This window comes from Euprymna scolopes, chromosome 32 (assembly GCF_053919585.1).
Source record: "Euprymna scolopes isolate OS-2025 chromosome 32, ASM5391958v1, whole genome shotgun sequence".
NCBI classification, from domain to species: Eukaryota; Metazoa; Mollusca; class Cephalopoda; order Sepiida; family Sepiolidae; genus Euprymna; species Euprymna scolopes.
In genome coordinates this window covers 55239685-55267297 of record NC_136513.1, presented here as the reverse complement: position 1 = coordinate 55267297, position 27613 = coordinate 55239685, and the positions used below count along the sequence as shown (strand labels likewise).

The 27613-nt window shown below is 35.0% G+C and overlaps 1 protein-coding gene across 2 annotated transcripts in view; it reads left to right on the top strand.

Moving 5' to 3' along the window:
* The window catches only part of LOC145256370 (uncharacterized), a 58519-nt gene extending 31924 nt beyond the window's left edge, over window positions 1-26595 (top strand). Inside the window, exons 6-7 of one of the 2 annotated variants that reach the window (XM_080115195.1) lie at window positions 3815-3913; window positions 26182-26595. In XM_080115195.1, the coding sequence (XP_079971321.1) occupies window positions 3815-3913; window positions 26182-26300 (218 nt within the window). In that variant the 3' untranslated portion in view covers window positions 26301-26595. Of the gene's footprint in view, window positions 1-3814; window positions 3914-12230; window positions 12650-26181 lie in introns of those variants that run through there. The other variant, XM_080115194.1, reaches the window with a different exon arrangement.
* The last annotated feature ends 1018 nt before the right edge of the window (window positions 26596-27613 follow it).

Below are 27613 nucleotides of genomic sequence, written 5' to 3'. Positions count from 1 at the left end.
CAGAGAGAACTTGGCCATTTACGGCCTTTGAAGTGCTGCCATAGATGGTAGTGTCATCAGCATAAATGTCTACAAACGGTTTTAAAATGTGATTTGGGAGACCATTTATGTAGATCAGGAAGAAAGTTGGGCCCAGGACGGACCCCTGAGGGACTCCAGCATTAATACTATGAGCTTCTGATTTCTGCCCATCAACCACTACTCTTATGAACCTATCAGAAAGAAATGATTTATGAATTGAAAAGACATTTTCAGCTCTACTATAGCTGGAGATTAGACTTTTATGCCATATCCTATTCAAGGCCTTTGATATGTCAAGAGCAATTGCCCCAGAAAGGAAGACTTCATCGAGAGATTCACTAATCCTATGAGATATAACTGTTAGCACATCTGCTGTAGCCCTCGGAATATTACGTGAACACTATGCAGGAAAAGGAAAGCTGAGCATTATTTCTTTATATACCCAACTGACATCTCTCAAAAGATTGTGGTTAAAAGCATCAGAGACTATATAATAAAGTTTTCTTCTCTTGATTTGTCCACACCTTTTCCTCCTGTTTGTTTTTAATCTCTTCCACTCACGATGCAACTCTCAATATAAATTAAATAAACCCTGGACTTGGAGTTGAATGTAATAATCAAGGAAGCAAGTACCTACGTGTGTGTGCCTTGTGTGACTGTACAACTTACCTTCAGAGAGAGAGAGAGAGAGAGAGAGAGAGAGATAGGGAGGGAGAGAGAGAGAAAGAAATTAAAGATGGCGACCGTGGCTTTATAAGGTGTGGTCTCCAAGAATCGTACGAGATCACACTTCCCACTGCACACATATACAAATGAAATGAAGTCAGTTTTTTAATAAAACGTCCGCAGATGGAAGTTGAGAGAGAAATTTGTGAGGAGCAGGAAATACAGTGACGTGAACTTTTGTGATTTTTTTGTTTCTTTTTTTCTCTCCTTAAATATCAGCCCATTTAACGGCATAATGGGGGACAAGTTCGACCTTAAATTAATACATGACAAGCAGCTAAATCCCACCCTATTTAGAGTTGAGGTCCCTAGATGTAAGAGAGCCTTCTATTCTAGTAGTTTCTTCCCCAGAACCACTGGATTTTGGAATTCTCTTCCGAGTTCCTGCTTCCCCAACTGTACTGACATGCAGAAGTTCAAATGTAACGTGAACCGACATCTTGCTGCCCAACTCCCCACATAGTACCCCTGTAGCTTATGTCCCTGATAGTAGCCCCCTACATCAAAGTGGCAATGTGCCTTGTTTGGGGAGAAATTGCAATAAAAGCAAAAATTTTTTTTTAAATACCTCTTCCTCAAGCAGAAATTAGACGAGATGCTTCCGACCATGCATGAACCTTTGCCACACTTGGAAGAAGAAGAATGTCAGGGCGACCACTATCAGTGGAGAGACATGGACATGCTGCAGGTGGGCGCTGTGAACATTTGCACAAGAACTATGAATTCGGCTAACGTTGGTGCACTGGTAGCGCTAAAAACACCCTGAGCTTTGACTTGCTTCTAGGTTATGATGCCATTATAGCCCTAGGTGGTGTTCACATAATGCAAGCAGGAGAGGTACAATTTCAGGAGAAGGCTCCAGCACTGAAGATTGATCAGTCAGACTTTATTGTCGAATTTAACCAGCAACAGAAAGCTTGGACCACCTCATGCAAGTGGTCGGAAAAGCAGGAACTAGCCAAACTGCAGAATGAGGTAGTCGAGTACCATGTGCTCGACCAAATAAGGACTGCATATGAAGAGGAACACCGCGAATGAATCAAGGATGGCTGGTTAATTCCCAATATATAACGCCTGTGAGAAAATTGGGCCTCCCGAAGGCCTGATCCTGCTGATGCAATTCTCTACCTATATAAGAGCTAGGTATGTCAACAGATGGAGTATTGTTGATGCATTTGGGCAGGAGCTGCTGGAAATTACTTATCCTGCCTTGACAGAGTTCAAAATAGACTTTGTAACCTAGTTGGGGAGTCCCTTTTCTCTTCCCTGCAATCTCTTTCGCACAGAAGAGACGTTGCGAGCCTGTCTCTGCTTTATTGATTTTTTTCATGGAAAGTGCTTGTCTGAGCTCCAATCTATGGTCCCCCCTCGTCAAACTTTCACGAGAAACACTTGTCTAGATGAAAACACTATCAATAATTTCCCCACTTTTTATCTGTGCCTAAACCTAAATGTAGATTCCATGAACAAAGCTTTTTTCTCAGAACAGCACACCTGTGCAACTCTTTTCCGTTAGCCTGCTTTCCAACTGACTACAATATGGTCGTCTTCAAGTCCAACATGAACAAATACTGGATGAGCCGTTCCCCATAAGTAATCCAATTTATCAAATTTCCATTCCTTACGATTACTATGATATTGTCCCATCGACTACTGCACACTCTTTAATCCTCGTCCTCGAGTGGCCTCTGGGCCTTGATAAGTAGTGATGCCTATGTAAAAATGAAAAATTCAAATTATTTGAACTTTTTCATTTAATAAAAATTCAAATTCTTTGAACTTTTAAATTTAAAAAATCTAAATTTTTGAACTGTTGAATTGATAAAAATTCAAATTCTTTGAACTTTTAAATTTAAAAAATCTAAATTTTTGAACTGTTGAATTGATAAAAATTCAAATTCTTTGAACTTTTAAATTTAAAAAATCTAAATTTTTGAACTGTTGAATTGATAAAAAATCAAATTCTTTGAACTTTTTGATTTAAAAAAATTCTAATTATTTAACCTTTTTGATTTACAAACTATTCTAATTTTTGCACTGTTGAATTTTAAAAAAATATTCTTTGAACTGTTGAATGTAAAAAAGTTCTAATTCTTTGAACTGTTGAGTTTTAACAAAATTCTTATTCTTTCAACCGTTGAATTAAAAAAAAATTCTAATTCTTTAAACTGTTGAATTTAAAAAAATGTAATTTTTTAACTTTTTAATTTAAAAAATTCTAATTTTTAAACTGTTTAATTTTTAAAAATTCTAATTCTTTTAACTGTTGAATCTTAAAAAATTCTAATTCTTTGAATTGTTGAATTTAAAAAATTTGAATTTTTTGAATTATAGAATTTTAAAAATTTAGAATTTATTGAATTGCTGAATTTTAAAGAAGAGGAAATTCAAAGTCCTGGCCATCAAGACTGGTTAGAATGAAATTAATTAAAATAGTCTCTTGTTGATAAAACTTTCTGAGAAGACGAAATAGCTAAGTCCTGATCACCAAAGTTGCTTCGAATTAAATTAATTAGAATTGTCACTTGCCAGAGTCCACTTTGTCTTTTCCATTTAAACTTGGTGTGACTGTAAATGAAGTTTAGTTTAAGTTTGTCACTTGTAGACTTTTTATAGATATATTATCACATATTTCTCTATCTGATCTGTTGAATTTCTCTGGCCTGCTCTCAGTGTAGCTATTTCCTTTGGCAATGTGTTTTATCCGATAATTCTTTGAACTGTATATTGTAGTGGAAGGATGGGTATAAAAAGCATAATTTCTGGCAACTTAATGCGTCGTTAACAGTCGATTGAACGTCAAAGTAAAACACAGGTCGGCGCCATTTTCATTTATGTGTCGCCGTTGTGATATCAGTGGCTTCGCTCCTGTTGATGCAAATTGCGTTTTGTTTACATGTTATAATAGGCTCGATGGAAATTTTATATTTCACAATATAAGAGAGATTAGATTTTCGAATTCCATCTTGTTACCTTAACAAATAAAATTTATTAGTTTGAGTTTTAGAATTTGTTCCCGAGTTGTTGCTATTTACTAATGTTATTTTTTTTTTGTTTTTCTTTTTAGGGAAAGGAGTTTCGATCAATACTCCTGTCAACATCACGAAAACGGACGTCGGTCATTACACATTTCTCTCCGAGTTGACTGACATTTTAAACATCATAAGTAATCATTCCATTAACTTTAGTTAATTTCCTGATATTTGGTGAATTTTAAAGCAAAGGGAGGGGTCAACATATCTATAAACTTTGAGCATCGGCATTAATTTTGCACATTTATTTACAGGCGCGCTCTGTAATATGAACATTTATCAAATAAAAATGTTATAAAATAAAAATTTTATGAAATAAACATTTTATTAAATGAAATATTATGAAATAAAAATGTTACTAAACAAAAATGTCATAAAACAAAAATGTTATAAAATAAAAGTGTTATGAAATAAAAATGTTATGAAATAAAAATGTTATTAAATAAAAATGTCATAAAACAAAAATGTTATAAAATAAAAATGTTATAAAATAAAAATGTTATGAAATAAAAATGTTATGAAATAAAAATGTTATGAAATGACAATGTTATTACAAAAAATGTTATAAATTAAATGTTATTAAATAAAATAAAAATGTTATTAAATAAAAATGTTATTAAATAAAAATGTTATCTAATAAAAATGTTATTAAATAACAATGTTATTAAATAAAAATGTTATCTAATAAAAATGTTATTAAATAACAATGTTATTAAATAAAGATGTTATAAAATAAAAATGTTATTAAATAAAAATTTTATCAAATTAAATAATATAAAGAAAAAAGTTATCAAATAAAAATGTCATTAATAAAATTGTTATAAAATGAAAATGTTATTAAATAAAAATGTTATTAAATAAAAATGTTATAAAATAAAACTGTTATAAAACAAAAATGTAATCAAATAAAAATGTTATAAAATAAAACTGTTATTAAATAAAAATCTTATTAAATAAAAATGTTATTAAATAAAAAATTCATAGAATAAAAATGTTATCAAATAAAAATGTTATGAAAAAAGTTATAAAATAAAAATGTTAGAAAATAAAAAAAGTTATAAAATAAAAATGTTATACAATAAAAATATTATAAAATAAAAATATTATCAAAAAAATGTAATAAAATAAAAATGTAAGCAAATAGAAATTTTTATCAAATAATAATAATGTTATTAAATAAAAATGTTCTAAATAAAAATGTTTAGAAAAAAACACTTTATACAATAAAAAAGTTATTAAAGTAAAATGTTATTAAATAAAAATTTTATTAAAGAAAATTATTAAATAAAAATGTTATTAAACAAAAATGTTATAAAATAAAAGTGTTATGAAATAAAAATGTTATGAAATAAAAATGTTATTAAATAAAAATGTCATAAAACAAAAATGTTATAAAATAAAAATGTTATAAAATAAAAATGTTATGAAATAAAAATGTTATGAAATAAAAATGTTATGAAATGACAATGTTATTACAAAAAATGTTATAAATTAAATGTTATTAAATAAAATAAAAATGTTATTAAATAAAAATGTTATTAAATAAAAATGTTATCTAATAAAAATGTTATTAAATAACAATGTTATTAAATAAAAATGTTATCAAAGAAAAATGTTATTAAATAACAATATTATTAAATAAAAATGATAACAAAAAAGTCTTATTAAATAAAATGTTATCAAATAAAAATGTAATTTAATAAAAATGTTATAAAATAAAAATGTTATGAAATAAACATTTTATTAAATGAAAATATTATGAAATAAAAATGTTATTAAACAAAAATGTTATAAAATAAAAATGTTATTAAATAAAAAAAGTTATTAAATAAAAATGTTATCAAATATAAATGTTATTAAATAAAAATTATCTTAAATACAAATGTTATCAAATAAAAATGTTATTAAATAAAAATTTTCTTAAATAAAAATATTATAAAATAAATATGTTATCACATAAAAATGTTATTAATTAAATTGTTATAAAATGAAAATGTTATCAAATAAAGATGTTATTAAATAAAAATGTTATACCATCAAAATGTTATAAAATAAAAATGCTATTAAACAAAAATGTTGTCAAATAAAAATGTTATACAACAAAAATTTTATCAAATTAAAATGTTATCAAACAAAAATGTTATAAAATAAAAATGTTATTAAAATAATAATTCTTTAACAAAAAATTTTATCAAATAAAAATGTTATTAAAGAAAAATATTATAAAATAAAAATGTTATAAAATAAAAATGTTATAAAAGAAAATTGTTATTAAATAAAAATGTTATAAAATAAAAATGTTATCAAACAAAAATGTTATATAATAAAAATGTTATTAAATAAAAATGTTACAAAATAAAAATGTTATTAAATAAAAATGTTATAAAATAAAAATGTAATAAAATAAATATGTTATTAAATAAAAAATGTTATTAAATAAAAAATGTTATTAAATAAAAATGTTATTACATAAAAATGTTATAAAATAAAAATGTTGTTAAATAAAGAATATTATAAAATAAAAATGTTATTAAATAAAAATCTTATTTAATAAAAATTTTATTAAATAAAATGTTATCAAATAGAAATGTTATAAATAAAAATGTTATGAAATAAAAATGTTATTAAATAAAAATGTTATTAAATACAAATTTTATTAAATAAAAATGTAATAGAACAAAAATGTTATCAAATACAAATGTTATAAAAAGTTATAAAATAAAAATGTTATAATATAAAAATGTTATAAAATAAAAATGTTATACAATAAAAATATTATAAAATTAAAATGTTATCAAACAAAAATGTTATAAAATAAGAATGTTATCAAATAGAAATTTTATCAAATAAAAATGTTATTAAATAAATATTTTATTAAATAAAAATCTTCTGAAATAAACATTTTATCTAATAAAAAAGTTATTAAATAAAAATGTCATAAAATACAAATGTTATTAAAGAACAATGTTATTAAAAAAAAGTTTATTAAACAAAAATATTATTAAATAAAAGTTTTATTAAATAGAATGTAATCAAATAGAAATGTCATTAAATAAAAAATGTTATAAAATAAAAATGTTATTAAATAATCATATTATTAAATAAAAATGTTAACAAAAAAGTTTTATTAAATAAAATGTTATTAAATAAAAATGTTATTAAATACAAATGTTATAAAAAATGTTATAGAATAAAAATGTTATTAAATGAAAATGTTATCAAATAAAAATATTTTTAAATAAAATGTTACAAAATATAATTTTTAAAAAATAATAAATTTTATAAAATAAAAAGTTGTAAAATAAAAATGTTCTATAATAAAAATGGTATTAAATAAAAATGTTATCAAATAAAATTGTTATCAAACAAAAATATTAGTAAATTAAAATGTTATAAAGTAAAAATATTATTAAATAAAAATATTATAAAATAAAAATGTTGTTAAATAAAAATTTTATTTAATAAAAATTTTATTTTTAATAAAAATGTTATAAAATAAAAATGTTATAAAATAAAAATGTTATCAAATAAAAAGTTATTAAATAAAAATGTTATCAATCAAAAATGCTATAAAATTAAAATGTCATCAAATAGCAATTTTACTCAATCAAAATTTTATAAAATAAAAATATTATGACAAAATATTTTATGAAATAAAAATGTACAAAATAAACATTTAATTAAATAAAAAACTATTAAATGAAATGTTATTAAATAAAAATGTTATTAAATAAAAATTTATTAAATAAAGAATTTATAAAATAAAAATTTTATTAAATAAAATATTATCAAATAGAAATGTTATCAAATAAAATGTTAATAAAAAATTCTATTAAATAAAACTTTTATTAAATAAAAAATATTTTTAAATAAAAATGTAATCAAATAAAAATCTTATTAAATGAAATGTTATGAAATAAAAATATTATAAAATAAAAATGTTATTAAATAAAAATGTTATCAAATAAAAAATGTTATCAAATAAATATATTATTGCATAAATATGTTATTAAATAATAAGGTTATAAAATAAAAATGTTTTCATATAAAAATGATATAAAATAAACATGTTATGAAATAAAACGTTATCAAATATAAATGTTATTAAACAAAAATGTTATTAAATAAAAATATTATCAAACGAAACTGTTATTAAATAAAAATGTTATTTAATAAAGATGTTTTCAAAAAAATTTTATTAAATAAAATAGGAATGTTATTAAAGAAAAATGTTATTAAATAAAAATGTTATAAAATAAATATTTTATCAAATAAAACGGTTATAAAATAGAATGTTATGAAATAAAAATGTTAAAAAATACAACTGTTATGAAATAAAAAGGTTTATTAAACAAAAATTTTATAAACTAATAATGTTATTAGATAAAAAAAGTTATTAAACAAAAATGTTATCAAATAAAATTTTAGTAAATAAAACATTTCTTAAATAATAAATATTATTAAAAATGTTATAAAATAAAAATGTTAACAAATAGAAATTTTATCAAATAAAAATGTTATTGAATATAAATTTTATAAAATAATATGTTATCAAATAAAACTGTTTTAACATAAAAATATTATAAAATAAAAATGTTTCTAAATAAAAATTTTATTAAATAAAAATGTTATAAAATAAAAATATTATTAAATAAAAATGTTATTAAATAAAAATTTTATTAAATAAAAATGTAATAAAATAAAAATGTCATAAAATAAAAATGTCATTGAATAAAATGTTATTAAATAAAATATTATTGAATAAAAAATTATTAAATAAAATGTTATTAAATAAAAATGTTATTAAATGAAAATGTAATTAAATAAAATGTTATTAAATGAAAATGTTATTAAATAAAATGTTATTAAATAAAATTATTATTAAATAAAACGTAATTTACTAAAAACGTTATGAAATATAAATGTTATTAAATAAAATGTAATTAAATAAAATGTTATTGAATAAAATGTTATTAAATAAAAATGTTTTAAAATCAAAATATTATTAAATAAAATGTTATCAAATAAAAATGTTATTAAATAAAAATGTTATTAAATAAAATGTTAATGAATAAAAATGTTATTAAATAAAATGTTATTGAATAAAAATGTTATTAAATAAAATGTTATCAAATAAAAATTTTATAAAATAAAAATGTTAATAAAAAAAAGTTATTGAAAAAAATGTTGTTAAATAAAATGTTATTAAATAAAATTTTATTGAATAAAAATGTTATTAAATAAAATGTTATGAAATATATATTTTATTAAATAAAAATGTTATTAAATTAAATGTTATTAAATAAAATGTTATTGAATAACAATGTTATCCAATACAAATTGTCTTATATAAAAATGTTATTAAATAAAAATGTTATTAAATAAAATGTTATTAAATAAAAATGTTATTAAATAAAATGTTATTGAATAAAAATGTTTAAAATATAAATGTTATTGAATAAAAATGTTATCAAATAAAATGTTATAAAATATAAATGTTATCAAATAAAAATGTTAATAAATAAAATGTTATTAAATAGAAATGTTATTAAATAAAATGTTATTAAATAAAAATGTTATTAAATTAAATGTTATTGAATAAAAATGTTATTAAATAAAATGTTATTAAATAACAATGTTATCAAATAAAAATATTATTACATAAAAATGTTATTTAATAAAATGTTATTAAATAAAAATGTTATAAAATATGAATATTATTAAATAAAAATATTATTAAATAAAAATTTTATAAATATAAATGTTATTAAATAAAAATGTTATTAAATGAAAATGTAAAATGAAAATGTTATTAGATAAAAATGTTTTTAAATAAAAATGTGATTAAATAAAAATGTTATGAAATAAAAATATTATAAAATAAAAATGTTATTAAATGAAAATGTTATCAAACAATAATGTTATGAAATATAAATTTTATTAAATAAAAATGTTATTGAATAAAAATGTTTTTAAATACAAATTGTTATTAAATAAAAATGTTCTCAAATAAAAATGTTCTCAAATAAAAATATGTGCGCGTGTATGAGTACATGTGTGTACGTTAGCGTGTGTTTGTATACACGTGAATGTGAGTGTATGTACGCGAACGTGAATATATGTACGTGTGTGGACGTGCGCACGTATGTTTGTGTGCGCGTATGTATATGACAAGAAATATGACTGGAGATGTGAACGCGTGTTTTTGTGTGAGACTAGGAAAGGCTCCCACAATACTCTCCTTCCTAGGAAAGAAAAGAATATGCAGTATATATATATATATATATATATATATATATATATATATATATATATATATATATATATATATATATATATATATAAGTAATGTTTTCGACAATTGACTTTTCGTCCTGTTTTTTTTTTTTGTTTTTGCTTTTTTTTGCTGTTGGTGTGGTTGTTTAAAAAACTTCAAAAACGGAGTGTGTTTGTGAAAAAAGTATTTACTTACGCGTGGAAAAGCGTTTACTCTTTTTTTAGGCTGACATTTGTTTGGTTGGTTTTTGTCGTGTGCTGACATGTGCAACGAGTTGCTTGGATAGTGAAATGAATTGTTCGTTTGGAAGGAAAATCTTTTGTTTTGTGTTGACGTCGTGTCTCAAGTTGACAGTGTCTTCGCATGTGAGTTTGCGGTAGTGTGTGTACATTGTCTGTACAGGCGTTTGTTGTGCATTCGTTCGTTTTGAACGAGTTTCCAGTTGCCGGTGTCAACGAAACTTCAAGTTGTGAGTTTATCCATGTGCGTGGTGCATCTCAACTCATTGTTAACTCAGCTTCTTCCTATGTGTTGATAGGGATGTCCTGTAATTGTTTCTTTGTTGTTGCGTCTGCTGTGCGGGAGAGAATTGCATAGGCCTATGTGATTTTGCTCCTCGCGTTTGTTGCAGGGTAATGTCAGGAAACCATGAAAAATGTTTGTCGAACTCGAATTTTTTTTTTAATTTCGGTATGAAATCGACAGCTCCGCGTTTGTTTTCTGTCGAGTCTGACGAGGGGTCTTGTTATTGTAGTTCTTTGAGGTTCTTGTCGGTAGGAGGTCACTTATATTTCTTTGTTGAAAATTCGTTTTTTTTTTTCGTTATCAAATAAAATGCGCGTCTCGCTCAAAACAATTCCTTTAAAAAAAGTAGGGTCACCATGCGTGTTCGTTTCACGTCAGTCACCAATTTGTAGTGGACTAGGGTATAGAAAGAAATGCGTATTCCTCTCGCGTTCGGGTGTCATCAATTTGTTGAGGTGGTGCAAATAAGGAATAATGAATTGAATTGAGAAAGAGACGAACTACGTGTTAAATTGAATTAAACGAACAGGAATTTATTTTGTGAAGAAACAAGTGAAAGAAAAGGGTACAACACGTGTTCATTTCCGCGTTCGTCTCTCGCTGCTTACTGGTGAGAAGGAGAAAGTCTATTGTTGTAGAGAGAGAAGGAAAGAAAGTCAATCCAGATTGGTGTGCGTCTCTCGCACGTCTCAAGTCTATTGCGGTATATATATAGAGAGAAAATGAGAAAAAGTCAATCCAGGCCATGGGGAGAGAAAACATTTAAGGTGTACGTACGGTCGGTTAGCTTTTTGCCTCACATGGTAACAAGTGGCGTGAGGCACGCGCGTGTGCGCACCTGCCGAAACAGCGGCGGCTGGTGCGCCGACCACTCACCTCGGAAGCTGGTCCGAAAAGGGAAAATGCTGCTTATTGCTCTTGCTTTTATAATTGTTTCCGGTGGTCTTTTGCACATGTGTGGGTTTCCTTTGAAAGGGGAAGTGATGTTGCCCTTGTGCGTTAGCGTGTGTGTATATACACGCGAATGTGAATATATGAACGTGTGTGGACGTGCGCGCATATGCTTGTGTGCGCGTATATATATGACAAGAAATATGGCTTGAGATGTGAACGCGTGTTTTTGTATGAGACTAGGAAAGGCTCCCACAGACTGTAAATGAAGTTTAGTTTAAGTTTGTCACTTGTAGACTTTTTATAGATATTTTATCACATATTTCTCTATCTGATCTGTTGAATTTCTCTGGCCTGCTCTCAGTGTAGCTATTTCCTTTGGCAATGTGTTTTATCCGATAATTCTTTGAACTGTATATTGTAGTGGGAGGATGGGTATAAAAAGCATAATTTCTGGCAACTTAATGCGTCGTTAACAGTCGATTGAACGTCAAAGTAAAACACAGGTCGGCGCCATTTTCATTTATGTGTCGCCGTTGTGATATCAGTGGCTTCGCTCCTGTTGATGCAAATTGCGTTTTGTTTACATGTTGTTATAGCCTCGATGGAAATCTTATATTTCACAATATAAGAGAGATTAGATTTTCGAATTCCATCTTGTTACCTTAACAAATAAAATTTATTAGTTTGAGTTTTAGAATTTGTTCCCGAGTTGTTGCTATTTACTAATGTTATTTTTTTTTGTTTTTCTTTTTTAGAGGAAGGGGTTTCAGTCATTGGTCATATCAACGTCAAGCATCCGGAGAGCAGCCCTGACAAATTTCTCTCCACGTTGACTGACCTTGTTAATTACACAACACAAACTTTCATGAAATTTGGTGAAATTCCTAATATTTAGTGAATTCTTAAGTAAAGGGACGGGTCAAAATGTCTATACATTTTGAGAATCGGCATTCATTTTGCACATTTATTTACAAGCGCGTTTTGTCATAAGCACATTTCTAATTTAAAAAAGAAAAATCATTTTATAAATAAAAATGTTATTAAATAAAAAGCTCTTTTTTCAAATAGTAAAACTTTTAACGAAAGAGGCGAATATATACCAGTTTTTTTGTTTTTTTTTAAATAAAAGCAGAAGTTATACAAAGAATTGTAAATAAAATGTATTTTTAAAATGTTTTTTCGTTTGTTTATTAAAAAAACTTTTGGTAATTTTTTTTAAAAAGGCGTAAACTCATAAGTAGAACAAAAAATATTCTTCTGGTAGATTTCGATGTGCTGCAAAAGACTCTGCTAACCGCTGTGAGAAATTTATTCTCACATAGTTTAGAACTCCTTCGTCTCAAAGACAACCTCGTTAAGTAAAGGTCATAACTTTGCAATTTTAAGTCAAAGGTAAAATTACATAAATTAATAAGTAAATAAAGTAATTAAATAAGTAATTAAATAAGTAATTAAATAAGTAATTAAATAAAGTAATTAAATTAAGTAATTAAATAAGTAATTAAATAAGTAATTAAATAAAGTAATTAAATAAAGTAATTAAATAAGTAATTAAATAAAGTAATTAAATAAGTAATTAAATAAGTAATTAAATAAGTAATTAAATAAGTAATTAAAGCAAATTAAAATTGATTTTTTTAAATATCATATTTTTGCAACTTTAAGTGTGCAAGAAATTTATTCTCACATAATTCAGAAGTTTGGCTGAATGAAAAATTGACACAACTACGAAAAGCAACTTACCTGGTTGGTTAACGCTGACCGTCCGTTCTTCTTGATTGCAAAAATATGTTGCGTCGTTTTGCAGCTCGGCTGAGCCTATTAGTTTAGACTTAAGTGGTAGTCAAGTTCTTTGGATAAGATTTTCAATTGTTTTTGCTTTTGAATCAATTTAAACAATGTTCACATAGAAAGGAGGAGGTTAATAACATTGGTCAGGTAAATCCAATATCAACATTGATTAAAGAGACGATATTACGCCAAGAAAGGAAACCTAATTTGTTAGGTTAAATTGTCTTAAATATACCATGACAATATAAGACGCCAAACTCCTTAAATTAATAAGAGTATCAAAAGCGAGTCCATCATATTTGACGGCTTCAGTGAAACTGACTTGGCCAATGTAACTCGCTCGCGCTCACAGGTTAAAATTCAAATCAACCAATTAGAAAGGCTGTAATTAAAACAATGCATTAATTCAAATCAACCAATGAAAAAGGCCGTAATTAAAACAGTGCATTAATTCAAATCAACCAATGAAAAAGGCCGTAATTAAAACAATGCATTAATTCAAATCAACCAATGAAAAAGGCCGTAATTAAAACAATACATTAATTCAAATCAACCAATGAGAAAGTACCTTGCCTAGACCCCAAAAAGGTCGAGTTTTATTTGGAGATTTAATTAGCACGCTTTCTCCCATCGAAACCTGAGGGCGATCGCCTATTATATTAGCATCACTAGAACTGAATTTAATTAAAGCAATACATTAATTCAAATCAACCAATGAGAAAGGCTGTAATTAAAACAATACATTAATTCAAATCAACCAATGAAATTTCGCAATTCAAGTTATGTAATTTTTCATACTGTTTACACCGCAAATTAATTGTTCTGGAGAAATTTTTCCAATGGATTATTTCCTTTGATAATTAGTTGCAATGACATTATTTGTCTGATTGAGCACGCGCACACAGCGAAATCGACAAGAAAAATAGTTCACGCTTATACGTCGTAAAGTCTTTTTAGGTTTTTATTTTTGTAATAGCTGAATTCGGGGTAAGAACCAAAATTATGTAAACAAATAAAATGCTACTTTTTAAAGTGATTACTTCTGAACACCCTAAAAATGTGACAGAAATACGAAAAAGAACATTTAATTTAGAATTTAAAGTGATGGGATCAGATTTATACAGGGTGTTCCAAAAGAATTCATGTCATTTCACAGGTCAATAATTTTAGTAGTGCTTCAGAACTGGCTATTTGATCAGCTTATTGAAAAATGAACATGAAGCTTCATTTTTCAACAGGACGGGAAGCTCTACCTGACTAGAAGCTCACTGTATGGGCCTATCTTAATGGGAATCTGCCAGAGAGATGGATTGGTGTGGTGGTGAGGAAGACAATTGGCTGCTGAGATGGCCACCATGATCTCTTGACCTGACACCGTGTGATTTTTTCCTCTGGAAATATGTGAAAGGACTCGTTTATGTCCCCGCCCCTTCTTCCTACTAACGTTGAAGAACTCAATTTAGAATGAGATTACATATAAAAGGCAGTTTCCGTAAAATATATGAGGGGAAATATTTTTAGTGCATGTTTCCTCCCCCCAATATTTATTTTTTTTGAAATTCGAACAAAATATATTTAAATTTTTATGAAACATAAGAATTCAAATTTTTAAAAAATATTTATTTTTTAAAAATTTAAATACACGTATTAAACAAAAATTTACCTTGATATAAACTTAATATTATGTTTTTTAAAAAGCGTTTTTTTTCTAGTTAATATATACTATAATCAGTTGAATTGCCTAGAAAAAGTAACTTCTTAAAAAATTAAAATGATTAAAATTTCATTATTTCAAAATGTCCGCTACTTGGCCTTCGGGACATCTGTTCTCTGATACATACACAGCGATAGGCAGTGTTGTTCTGGCGACACATTCTCATGCCCGGCGAGCTTGTTGGGTAGCGTTCTGTCCGCACCCCCACTTGGTCTGTCTTTCTCTGCTCTCCCCCCTCACGGGGGGATCCGAGCTGATAATTTACGACCTTCCCGCGAGGGAGGGTCGGAAACACTTTCTCTCTTCCCTCCACTAACTTCCCACTCCCTCTCTCAGTTCTATCTCCCCTCTTGCCGCCTTTGGCGCCACTTCTTTTTGGCGCCAAAGTCGGCTCCCACTTTGGACGCCGACTCCACGTCACTCATTTTGGTGAATTATACAGGGAAGAGAGAGCTTTTTTCAAAAATGGACACCCCCAGCCCGGGGACCACCAATACCGATACCCCCAGCCAGGGGGCTACCACAAGAAAAACTGCTCCCCAAGAGGACGACTCCCCAACAGGGGAAGCAAAAAGCAACGGGGCATACCGCCCGGACACTAAACCGAAGGACGCCCCCCAGAAGGGAGAAAACTCACCAGCAGCTCCCCAAGAGGGCGACTCCCCACAAAGGGGAGAAAAAACAATGTTGGACGGGGCATCCCGTTCCGACAACAAAAATCAAGAGGCAGTAGCCCCAAAGGACGATAAGGGAGACAGTGCTCCCCAAGAGGGCGACTCCCCACAAAGGGGAGGAAAAACAATGTTGGACAGGGCATCCCGCTCTGACAACAAAAATCAAGAGGCAGTAGCCCCAAAGGACGATAAGAGAGACAGTGCTCCCCAGGAGGGCTACTGCCCCAAAAGGGGAGCAAATCAAGAAAACGAGGGGGCATACAGCCTAGACGTCCCCAAAACAAAAGGGGCAAAAGCTCCCAAGGACAATAAAGAGGACAATGCTCCCCAGGAGGCCGACTCCCCAAAAAGGGAAGTATTTCCTGGAAGAAGTATAGAGCAGGGAGAGTCGGTCCCAAAGGAAAGCGGAAAGGGAAATGCCCCTCAAAATAGCAACCCTTCCGCCAAGGAACAGCAAAAACAGTCCAACCTCACCAAAGATCCAACACCAACAAGAGGGTCGGCATGGGGGAAGACTGTAGAGAAGCAACTGTCCCCTCAAGAGTATAGAGACTTGTACTTGACCAAGTACAGACAATACATAGAGGGGGCAGAAATTAAACCAGTGCCAGGCGCTTGGGAGGCAATCGAGGACAGAGTGCTCTCCCTCATCATCTCGGATATGCCGGAAAACCGCCTCCTAGGGATGAAAAAGGAAGACATGGCAGGGCTCCTACACAAGCTAAACATCCCGGTATTATACCTGTACCAGAGGAGCTACGCCATGTGGGACATCCTCCTACCCACCAAGGAAGATGCGGAGAGACTCTCCCTACAGGAAATTAAGTATGGGAGAATAAAACTAAAGCCCGAATACCAGGGCAGGACAAGGACCCGGGTGCAGGTATTCAATGTACCTATGCAAATATCAGCAGAAATCCTGGGATCCTTCTTCACACAGTTCGGCGAGGTAGAAAAAATAACCCCAGTGCGGTCAAAAACCGGCATGCACTTGGGCAGCTACACTGTGGCCATGAGGCTAAAGAAAGAAGGCTTCCAGGCGATACCAGCACAGCTGACATTTAAGGAGGCAACTATGACAGTAGTAGTGGAGGGGCGTCGTCCGCACTGCTGGTTCTGCCAAAAACAGGGTCACATGGCCAAGAGCTGCCCTCAAAGGTCAACTCCTACTCAAGTGACACTAAAGGCGGTCCCAACCTCTGAGACAGCACCAGTGTTCAAACAGGCTGTCACAACTCCTGCAACCGGAGCACCAACCCCAGCACCGAGGAAACCCAAAACTGTGCAGGAGGCCAAAGGGGAGGAATGGATCACGGTAATGAGGCGGAAACGGAAGCCCACAATCCCATCTGCCACCGTCCCACAACCAACCCAACAACTGAGGCAGCAACAACAACAGCAGCCTCCACAACAGCCGCAGCAACAGCCATGGCAGCAGACACAGCAGCAGCAGCCAAACCAGCCGTTGAACCAGCCGCAGCAACAACATCAGCTGCCGCGGCCAATGCCACAACCAATGCCACGAAAACAGCGGCAACAACAAAAACAGCAGCAGCAGCAACAGCCAGAACAGCAGCAGCAACACAAAACGGCTGCAGCAACCAGAAAAGCAACAGCACCAACCGGAGAAACAACAATTAGAGGAGCAGCAACAACCAACGGTCCCCACACCAATTGAGACGGGGATCAAGCGAAGAAAACACTGCTCCTCTGAGGATGAATCTGCTAGTGAGAGGGAGAGGAACTCAACCTCACCACTCCCCGGTTCATTCAAAAGAATAAAAAAGAAAAGGAAAGGGGAAGAAAAGGCAGCCCCCACTCCCTGTGAGCATACACCACCTCTAACAACAACACAACCCACTTCCACCCCCATACCACATACTGCACCAACACTAGACACCGCACTAACACCAACACCAGACACTGCACCAACACCAGAAACTGCACCAACACCAACACCAGACACCGCACCAACACCAACACCAGACACCACACCAACACCAGACACCGCACCAACACCAACACCAGACACCACACAGACACTCGTCCCCACACCAATGCAAATTGAGCCGCCATCCCAGAAAGAAAAGAATGAACCCGGGAGGGGGAGAGACCCTTCAGATTCTCCCACTTACGGACTCACTCCAACAGGGACTCTCGCCCTCGAAACGAGAGAGGAACTTTGTTTTGTAGACCCCTTGTCTGTGGCAATGGGCTTACCACACCGGCAGAGAAAAAATTTAAAACCTCTGCTGGACTTCCAACAGATAGGGGGAAAAGACGTTAATGTCCCCTCTAATTTCCCGGACGCCCCACGGCTAACAACTTTCGTCAGGCTTCCTGAGGCCTGCAAAACCAACGTGTGGACAATGCTGGAAGCCGCTGAAGGGGCTGGTCCGGGAATTGAACTGATTAGGAAAAATGACCCTTCCCTTGAGGAACTCGCAAAACAATGCAAGGGAAGGGTCCCAGTGTTGGTCCATCCGTCACTCTATAGGGCCCTTAAATTGACTTACCCTTTGGATGTCGGCGGCATTGTGAGAGAAGGTCAGGACATGAAAAACCTGACCACCTTGAGCATTGCACACAACGTCGGTGTCCTTTCCCCGGCTGACTTCGGAGCTGAGTGTAACACACCTTAAGGTAGGTACCATGGCTTTGAATTTGGCTAGTCTGAATGCGAGGGGCTTGAGATCATCGGGCCGGGCGGCTCGCCTCCGGCACGACCTCTTGTCCCTGGGAGTGGATGTTGCTGCGATTCAGGAGACGCATTTCGTTTCCTCTGTGGACTGTCAGGTGCTGGCCCGAGACTTTGAGGTTTTCTCAGCATATGGCAGCCCGCGGGGGAAGGGAGTTTCCGTGCTGGTTAAACGTACCCTGTCGGCGACGGTCGACGTTGTCCATAGAGATGCGGTGGGTAGGCTGGTTGTGGCCGATGTTGCCGTAAAAGATTCTGTGTTTCGGGTGATTGCGGTTCATGCGCCCAGCACCGCTCGTGAGAGGGTCTCATTCTTCAGTCAGCTTGACGCGTTTGTAGATTGTCGGAAGCGGGTAGTGCTAATGGGGGATTGGAATTCCATCTTAGACCCCGACATAGATAAGGTAGGAGGCGGAGCTAGAGGATCGGAGAGGTGCGAGTCCAGCCTGGCTGATCTGATGGCTAGATGCGGTCTGGTCGACAGGTTTCGGTTCGAGCATCCAGGGCGGGAGATGTGGACGTGGACCAATAGTGTTTCCTCCGATCCAAATACCTATTTGGACAGGATGTTAGTTAGGAGAGGCGAAGTAGACTTCTTATCTTGCCCCACGTTCACTTGGCTAGGCCAGACGGACCATAAATTAGTTATGGCCCGGCTGAAGCTAGGAAATAGGCCTAAGTTAGCGGGGTACTGGAAGTTAAACACCTCCCTTCTGGAGATACAAGACTTCCAAGATCAGTTAAGAGAATTGATTAAAAAGGCACTAGTGGGGGCGGTTACCGGGAGTAAGTGGTGGTTAGGTCTCAAAGCCAAGATCAGAAGCTTCTCCGTCAAGTATGCCCAGCGCCTCGCACTAGATAAGGCCAAGACGAAGAAGAAGCTAGAGCAGAAACTAGCCCAGGCTATGGGGGAGGGTGATAGGGTTAGTCAGGAACTAGCTAAGCAGGACCTTCTACGCGAGACTAGCGAGCGTTACGAAGGCCAAGTAGTTAGAGCTAGGCTTAGAAAGATAGGCAACGAAGCAGTCAATTCTGATGCAGACGTGCGCCGTGAGGTTTCTAGGCGTGGCTCGGACAAATACATTGCAAAAATCAAACATCCGGATGGACGCACCCTGGAATCGACTCGGGAGATCTGCGAGGGGTTTCGAGAACATTTCGAGGAGCGTTTTACGCAGCAGCCCGATCTTCCGGTCCTTGAGTTTAGCGACTATTTGGCCGACTCTCCCCGCCTCGAGGCGGCTAGAGCGGCTGGTTGCGAGGGCCGGGTGACGGAGCAGGAGGTCTTTACTGCGCTGAAGCAGGTCAGCTGTGACAGATCGCCAGGACTTGATGGTCTGCCATACGAACTGTACTTGAGGCTGTCGCCCATGTTTCTGCCTCTTCTGACGGATATGTTCAACCATTGGTTTGCTCAGGGATCCATCCCAGGGCAGGTGACCAAGGGAGTGATCACATTGCTGAAGAAAGGTGACGGGCATGGAGGGGAAGAGTTAGACGACTACAGGCCCATAACTCTGCTAAACACAGAGTTGAAGATTTTGGCCAAAGTCCTGTCGAATCGGCTGCAGGTTGTTATCGACGAGTTGGTTGAACCGGAACAGAACTACGCTGTGAAGGGGAGATCGATTCAGAACAACTTGCACCTGATCCGCATGATCCTAGAGGGGGGAATAGATGACGACACGGAAGCCGCGCTGATAAACTTAGATCAGTCCAAAGCTTTCGATAGGGTCGACCATCGTTTCCTGGCATCTGTCTTAGAGGCCGCCGGTTTTAAACCGGACTTTTGCAAGTGGATCTCCATAATGTATCGACAGCCCATGGCTGTCGTGCAAGTGAACGGAAAGCGCTCGAAACCCTTTGTTATCTCTCGGTCGGTTCGTCAGGGTTGTCCGCTGTCGCCCCTGCTTTATGTCCTGGCTTTGGAGCCTCTTCTCCGCAAGCTGAGACATGGGGAGGCAAATTCGGCCCTGCGCGGAATGGCTCTGCCTGGCGGCTCAGCTGCTAAGGTATCCGCGTTCGCCGATGATGTCACGATCTTCGTGTCGGGCTTCAGAGACATTGAGGTCGTGTCGGAGGCACTCACACAGTACGAAAGAATTACAGGGGCCAAGATAAACCGCAACAAGTCGGTAGGACTGCGGTTGGGCGCATGGAGTGGCAACGCAAACCTCCCTGCGCCCTTCAGCTGGACAGATGGCCCGGTCCGGATCCTCGGCGTGTGGTTCGGACCGGGTCTCCAGCTTGACAAGAATTGGTTGGAGGTACGGTCAAAGGTGGAGGCTGCAGTCAATTCGTGGTTTCCTAGGAAACTTTCCTTAAAGGGTAGAGCTGAGGCGTGCACCACTTACGTCTTTCCTCTCATCCTTTACCGACTGGCCGTACTTCCCCTGCCTGCACAACACCTAAAAGCTCTTGTCGAACTCTTGTCCTCGCTCCTTTGGGACAGAGGAAGACACTGGGTGAGCAGACAGGTCTGTATTCAACGTCCGTGTGAGGGAGGCTTGGGAATGCCGGACTTGAAGTGTCATCGAGATGCTGAGAGACTGGCCTTCCTGAGCCACTATATGCAGGATGACCAACCATGGCACCCCGTGGTTACTGCCGCCTTCCCCGACCTCGTTCTCGACCCTTCCATCGAGAGCCGTCGCAGGCCGCGGGGAGAATCTGCCTACATGAAAGAGTGCCGAGCCGCGCTAAAACGACTACCAAGGTCCAGTGACCTTGTGACTGCTACCCGTAGGGAACTCCACAGGGATCTAGTGAAGGGGGCCGCTGACGACCCGCTATGCGCGCGTTTGGGGTGGCAGCAGAGTGAGATCCGCTCCGCGTGGAGCTGGGCGCCAGGTTCGAGTCATCTGAACAATTCGGAGTTCCTTCTGACCTGGCGATTGGCCCGAAATGCACTTCCACTCAACAACATACAATGCAGTTCTGGGTTTCTGGAGTCGCCTGATTATCCCCGTTGTGGGACAACGGCCGTGGAAACTACGGATCACGCTTTCTTCGATTGCCGCGAACTCCGCCAGTACTGGTCGTATGTCAGTGGGGTGACGGCTCGCATCGATCCTGAGCATCCTCGCCCAATTACTGTATCCAATGTTGTGGACAACGTGAGGCCGCCGTGGGATCGGGAAAGACAAATGGTCTACGTTACGATCCTGGCCGTGGCGAGAATGGTGATTTGGACGTCGCGTCTGCAAGGTTGCCGGGGGGTGTTGTCTTTTTCTGATCAAGATCTGATCGCGTTCTTTAAACACCAACTACGGGTGAAGATCAGATGTGATAGAAGAAGGCTGCATCGCGCGGCATTTGACAGAAGATGGATACATGTGGCAAGTCTGTGTGTACGAAGAGGAGCCAAATATGAATACGTGTTCCCCGCCTAGGTGTGGAACGCGCAGTTCTGTAAAGTTAAATTAAACAAGTAGTCTCTCAGCTAGCTGAGTGTGTGTTCCATCCCTCCCCGATTAGGAAGCCTCCAAGATCCCCATCCCCTCTTACCTGCAATTTTTGTTTTCACCCCTTCCTCTAAATTTTACCCATCTTGGAGAAAAAGAAATACAAACTAACCTCCATCCCTTATGCACAAAAATTTTCTTTTCTCCATTCACCCCCATCTAGAGGGCATCCCCACCTAGAGACTGACCCGCAGAAGCGAGGTTCCTTTTACAAACCTAGTGGAACGGGCAGTCTATCAACTAGACGGGGTTGGGAGGGTCCTACTAATCACCTTTTGTTTTTTCTTCCCCCTCCCTCGACACAAATGAATTATTGTTACCATTTTATTGTTATCTTTTTTGGTTTTACACGTCAATAAAAAATGTTTTAAAAATTGGGAGTTACTAGGACGTCCCCCAATATGAAAGGGTGAATGCGGTATTATGGTGAAAGAAGATACTAGCTGGGAGAAACTTTTGACTTTGTTTAGTTCTGGAGTGACAAGGATGACCAACGACCCCCAAAATCCCCCCTTTTGAGTTGGCCATGTGCCTAAGTTTTTTATTCATCGTTGATTTTTTTCTGTATTTTTTTAACATGAATAAAAGATTTAATATCTCAAAGTGTAGTATCTGTTCTTCAGATGCTGCACTTAAGATAATTTGTACCAGTCAATGGAGGGGAAACCCTCTATACTGGGACAATTATTATTTTTGGTAACCAGAGTGCCCCCTTTTTGCCTACTTTTAGGGGAGCTGGTTTTTACCTCACACTAAAAACGGCCTTGTGCCTAATTTGCTCAGTGGGGGAGCAAATAAATACCATCTGTTCTTCAGATGCTGCACTTCTATTTCTTGTTCTCTTTCGGTGGAGGAGAAATCCTTCACGTCTGAGACAATTTTTATTTTTGTACCTTTTCTCCACGTTAAAAAACGACCCTGGTGTCTAACTCTGTCCCGTGGGGAGGCATAGTAAATAGGTACAACATAGATTCTTTAATTAATTGTGTGAAAATTTTTTTTGAAAATATAAAGTTATAATATAAACATAACTCTTGCCACCTATTGTATGGCCAGATTAAAACCGATTCAAAATTAATATTGCGTTTGTAGAGGACTAGTATATATAAATCCCAATCCTGTTACAAAAGAAAATAATGAAACGAATGGAATTGAAGGAAACAAAAACTCAATTGATAGATAAGATAAACGTGTCATTTATTTACTGTTGAAAGAATGAATGTTTTAGATATAACATGTGTTCATGTCCGCGCGGGTGTAACCATCGTTTGTTGCGGGACTGGATTGTAGAAAGAAAAGGAAATGTATGTTCATCTCACTATCGTTTGTTCACACGTGGGAAGAGAAGTGAGGTAGTGGAAAATGGGAATGATAGTCCAGTAGTAGACAAAGAAAAGGACAGAGGTTAAGCTGTGCGCCATGTTAGTCGTCAGCTACGCGGTGGTGTTCTCTGGCACAAACAGTAGATAGAGAGAGAAAGAGTGTACGTAATGTCTGTTGGCCTTTTGTCCCACATAGTAGTAAATGGCGTGAGGTACGCGCGTGCGTGCGCCTGCCGAAACGGCGGTGGCTGGTGCGCCAACCAACCACCTCAGAGGCTAGTCTGGAAAAGGGGTTGGAAACAGCTTGTCTCTTCCTTTTATAGGTGTTTCCGGTGTGTCTTTTGCGCATGTGTGGATTTCCTTTGAAAGGGGAAGTGACGTTGTCCATGCGTGCGTGTATGTGAGTACATGTGTGTATGTTAGCATGTGTGTATACACTGAACCACGCGCTCAAGATCAGAGGAGAGAGAATCAGAGAGCTTTGTCATTTACAGCCTTTGATGTGTTGCCGTAGATGGTCGTGTCATTAGCATAGATGTCAACGAATGATTAAGTATGTGTTTAGGGAGGTCGTTGATGTAGATCAGGAAGAGAGTTGGGCACGCTAAAACAGGGTTACGCATTTACATATACACGAGGATTATTTATTTACACAAAAGCATTCAATAATACAAAGTGTGTTTGTGTACACGTGCGTGTGTATATATCATGTATGAAGTGAAATATCCGTTATGGATATGAGCTCATCATATATATGTGTATGGGGTTAGAACGTTTGTTATACGTGTATATACTTGTGCATACGTGTGTTTGGGAGTGTGTGTATGCGTGCGCACGTGTGTGTGTGTGTGCTCGCAAGAGTTTAATAAAATATTTTTTTTTTTTTTTTTAAATTTTCACCCCAAACAAGGCACAGTGCCACTTTGAAGCAGGGGGATACTATCAGGGACTTAATTAGCGGGGTCATTATGAAGGGAGATGAGTAGAAAGATGTTTGTTTGTAACCAAGTTATGGAGTTGATATGCCGTTGTAGAGAAAGAGCAAAAAGAACGAAAAAATAAGACGATCAAATGACTCTGTGGTTAGAACAAACAAAGGAAAAAGTATGTCAAGAGATACTTATTGTTGTAACGGTCAGAGTTTGGAGTGAGCTGGCTGTTTATTTTTAAACACAGAATTCGAGATGAAATGACAGGCGGTTGTTTATTTTAGAAAACAAGGTTTGAAGGCTGATGACAGGCAAGTTTTCTTGTTGTAAATAAATACAAACTCGTGATGTTTAAAGGGCATTGATGGATATGTATATATTCCTCGAACACAGTAAACAGAAAAAGAGAAGAAAAAAGAGGAGAAGAGAAGGAGAAGAGAGAATTCGATTTTGGCGAATTCAGATGGTGTTAAAGTCGGGCAGAGAGGGCTTTTGACTTAAAACACGTATCTCCAATGGCCGAAAAACTTATCCGAACTCGAGTCACAAGCTATCGTTTTAAAATAGCTACAGCCAACTTCCTTCAAACTCTGAAATATTATTAGACCATTATTATTGTGAATAAACCCAGATTAATTGTTTATTCGTGTGTGGAATCGTTTTTATTTCCTTTTTCACCACACTAAAATCCACGGCTCTCTTATCGGCGATGTTCGCCGGTAAGCGAGTACACAATGACAGGTCCGGAGTATAAATTTAGACGATCAACTGACAGTTCTGTCACTACCCAATACCAGCAACATTAAAACGGCTAAGAATTATCACCGGCAGTGGTCACTGGAAGGACGAAAATAGTGAGCTGCAAACCGCCAGAGTCGGGTTGTTTTCAGGCTGCCGTAATTGGAGTGGAAGAGTTCTGAGGTCGACGATTGTCTCAACCGACCGGCTGAAGGTGGTGACATGTTAACATTACACTTGAACTTCTGCATATCATTGCAGTTGGGAAAGCAGAATCCCGGAAGGGAGTTCCAAAGACCCGCAGTTCTGGGGAATAAACTATTGGAGTAAAAGGCTTTCTTGCACTTAGGGATCTCTACTGTAAAGAGATGATACTTAGTAGCTTGTCAGGTTTGTCGGGGGTAGTTACGTCGGGGAGGTACAAGTGTTTGCAGTTTGTCAGAGCATTCACCATTAAAGTATTTGTAGAACAGGCAGAGGGATGCAACATCTCGTCGATGGGACAGAGGCTGAAACCTAGATGATAGTTCAGGACCTATCAGGTTGGCGACTCTCTTTTGAACCCTGTCCAGGAGCGAGAGACAAGCAGCAGATGCACCAGCCCAGATGTGACAACAGTACTCCATACATGGGCGAATGGTTGCCTTATAGAGGTATAGGATAATGTCAGGCGGAAGGAGTTTTCTAGCACGGTAGAGGGAGCCAACCTTCCTTGATGCGTTGAATATTCATTGTGTATGCGAGAGTTCGTACGGTACATGATGGCGTAATGGAAACATTATAATTCAATTTTTTAAAATTTCTGATTACATTTTCACCCCAAACAAGGCATATTGCCACTTTGGTGTAGGGGGGGGGCTACTATCAGGGACATAGGCATCAAGGGTACTTTGTAGGGAGTTGGGCAGCAAGATGTCGGTTCACGTTGCAGTTGAACTTCTGCATGTCAGTACAGTTGGGGAAGCAGGGACCCGGCAGGGAATTCCAAAGTCTAGCTGTCCTGGGGAAGAAACTACTAGAGTAGAAGGCTCTCTTACATCTAGAGATCTCTACTGTGAAGGGGTGGGATTTAGCTGCTTGTCGGGTTTGTCGGGGGTATTTACGTCGAGGGGGCACAAGTGCTTGCAGTTCGTCAGAGCATTCACCGTTAAAGTACTTGTAGAAAAGGCAGAGGGATGCAACATTTCATGCATAATTGCGTTTTGTTTACATGTTATAGGCTCGATGGAGATCTTATATTCCACAATATGACAAAAGCTAGATTTTCGAACCCCATCTGGTTACCTTTACAAATAAAATGTAGTAGTTTGAGTTTTAGAATTTGTTCCTGAGTTGTTGCTGTTAACTGATGCTATATTTTTGTTTTTCTCTTTTAGGGAAAGGAGTCTCGATCAATGCTTCTGCCAGCATCAAGAATTCGGACGCCGATTATTACCGCAAATTGATTAAACTTTATAATTTAATGAATAATAAAAATTTCATTAGATTTGGTTGAATTCCTGACTTCCGGTGAATTTTTAAGTAAAGAAGAGGTCAAGATATTTTATACATTTTGAGCATAGACATTCATTTTGCACATTTATTTACAAGCGGGTTTTATCATACGAACATTTCTAATTTAAAAAAAAGAAAAACCTTTTCGGAAATAAAACTCATTAAATAAAAGGACCTTTTTGCAAATAGTAAAATTTTAACGGTGTCCTCGAAGGGAAGCAAGTATATACCATTTTCTTTTTAAATAAACACAGAAGTTATACAAAGAATTGTAAATAAAATGTGTTTTTAAAATGTTTTTTCGTTTGTTTGTTTATTAAAAAAAAAAACTTGGTAATTTTTTTTAAAAAGGCGTTAACTCATAAGTAGAACAAAAAATATTCTTCTGGTAGATTTCGATGTGCTGAAAAAGACTCTGCTAACCGCTGTGAGAAATTTATTCTCACATAGTTTAGAACTCCTTCTGCTCAGACAGCCTCGTTAAGTTAGGGTCAAATTTGCAATTTAAAGTCAAAAGTAAGACTACGTAAATTAATAATGTTTACAATTTAAAGCACCTTTTCTTGTAGCTGGCGAAATCATGTTAAGTAGAGGAATAAAAGGATGGTAGTAGCATGCTCATAAAGATGAGAAATGAGTCCACGAAATATGCCGATATTAATATTACAAGCAAAGTACATTTGAAGTATTAAAAATAAAGCACGCTAAAACAGGGTTACGCATTTACGTATATACGAGGATTATTTATTTACACAAAAGCATTCAATAATACAAAGTGTGTTTGTGTACACACACGTGTGTGTGTATATATCATGTATGAAGTGCAATATCCGTTATGGATATGAGCTCATCGTATATATGTGTACGGAGTAAGAACGTTTGTTATACGTGTATATACTTGTGCATACATGTATCTGCATGTGTGTATGTGTGTGTGTGTGTGCGCGCGAGCGTGTGTGCGCGTGCGCGCGTGTGTGTCTGCTCGCAAGAGTTCAATAAAATATGCGTTGAATGTCCATTGTGTATGCGAGAGTTCGTAAGGTATATGATGGCGTAATGGAAACATATTATAATTCAAAATGGCATAATGGAAACATATTATTATTCAAAATGGCATAATGGGAACATATTATAATTCAAAATGGAATAATGGAACCATATTATAATTCGAAATGGCATAATGGAAACATATTATTATTCAAAATGGCATAATGGAACCATATTATTATTCAAAATGGCATAATGGAAACATATTATTATTCAAAATGGCGTAATGGAAACATATTATAATTCAAAATGGCGTAATGGAACCAT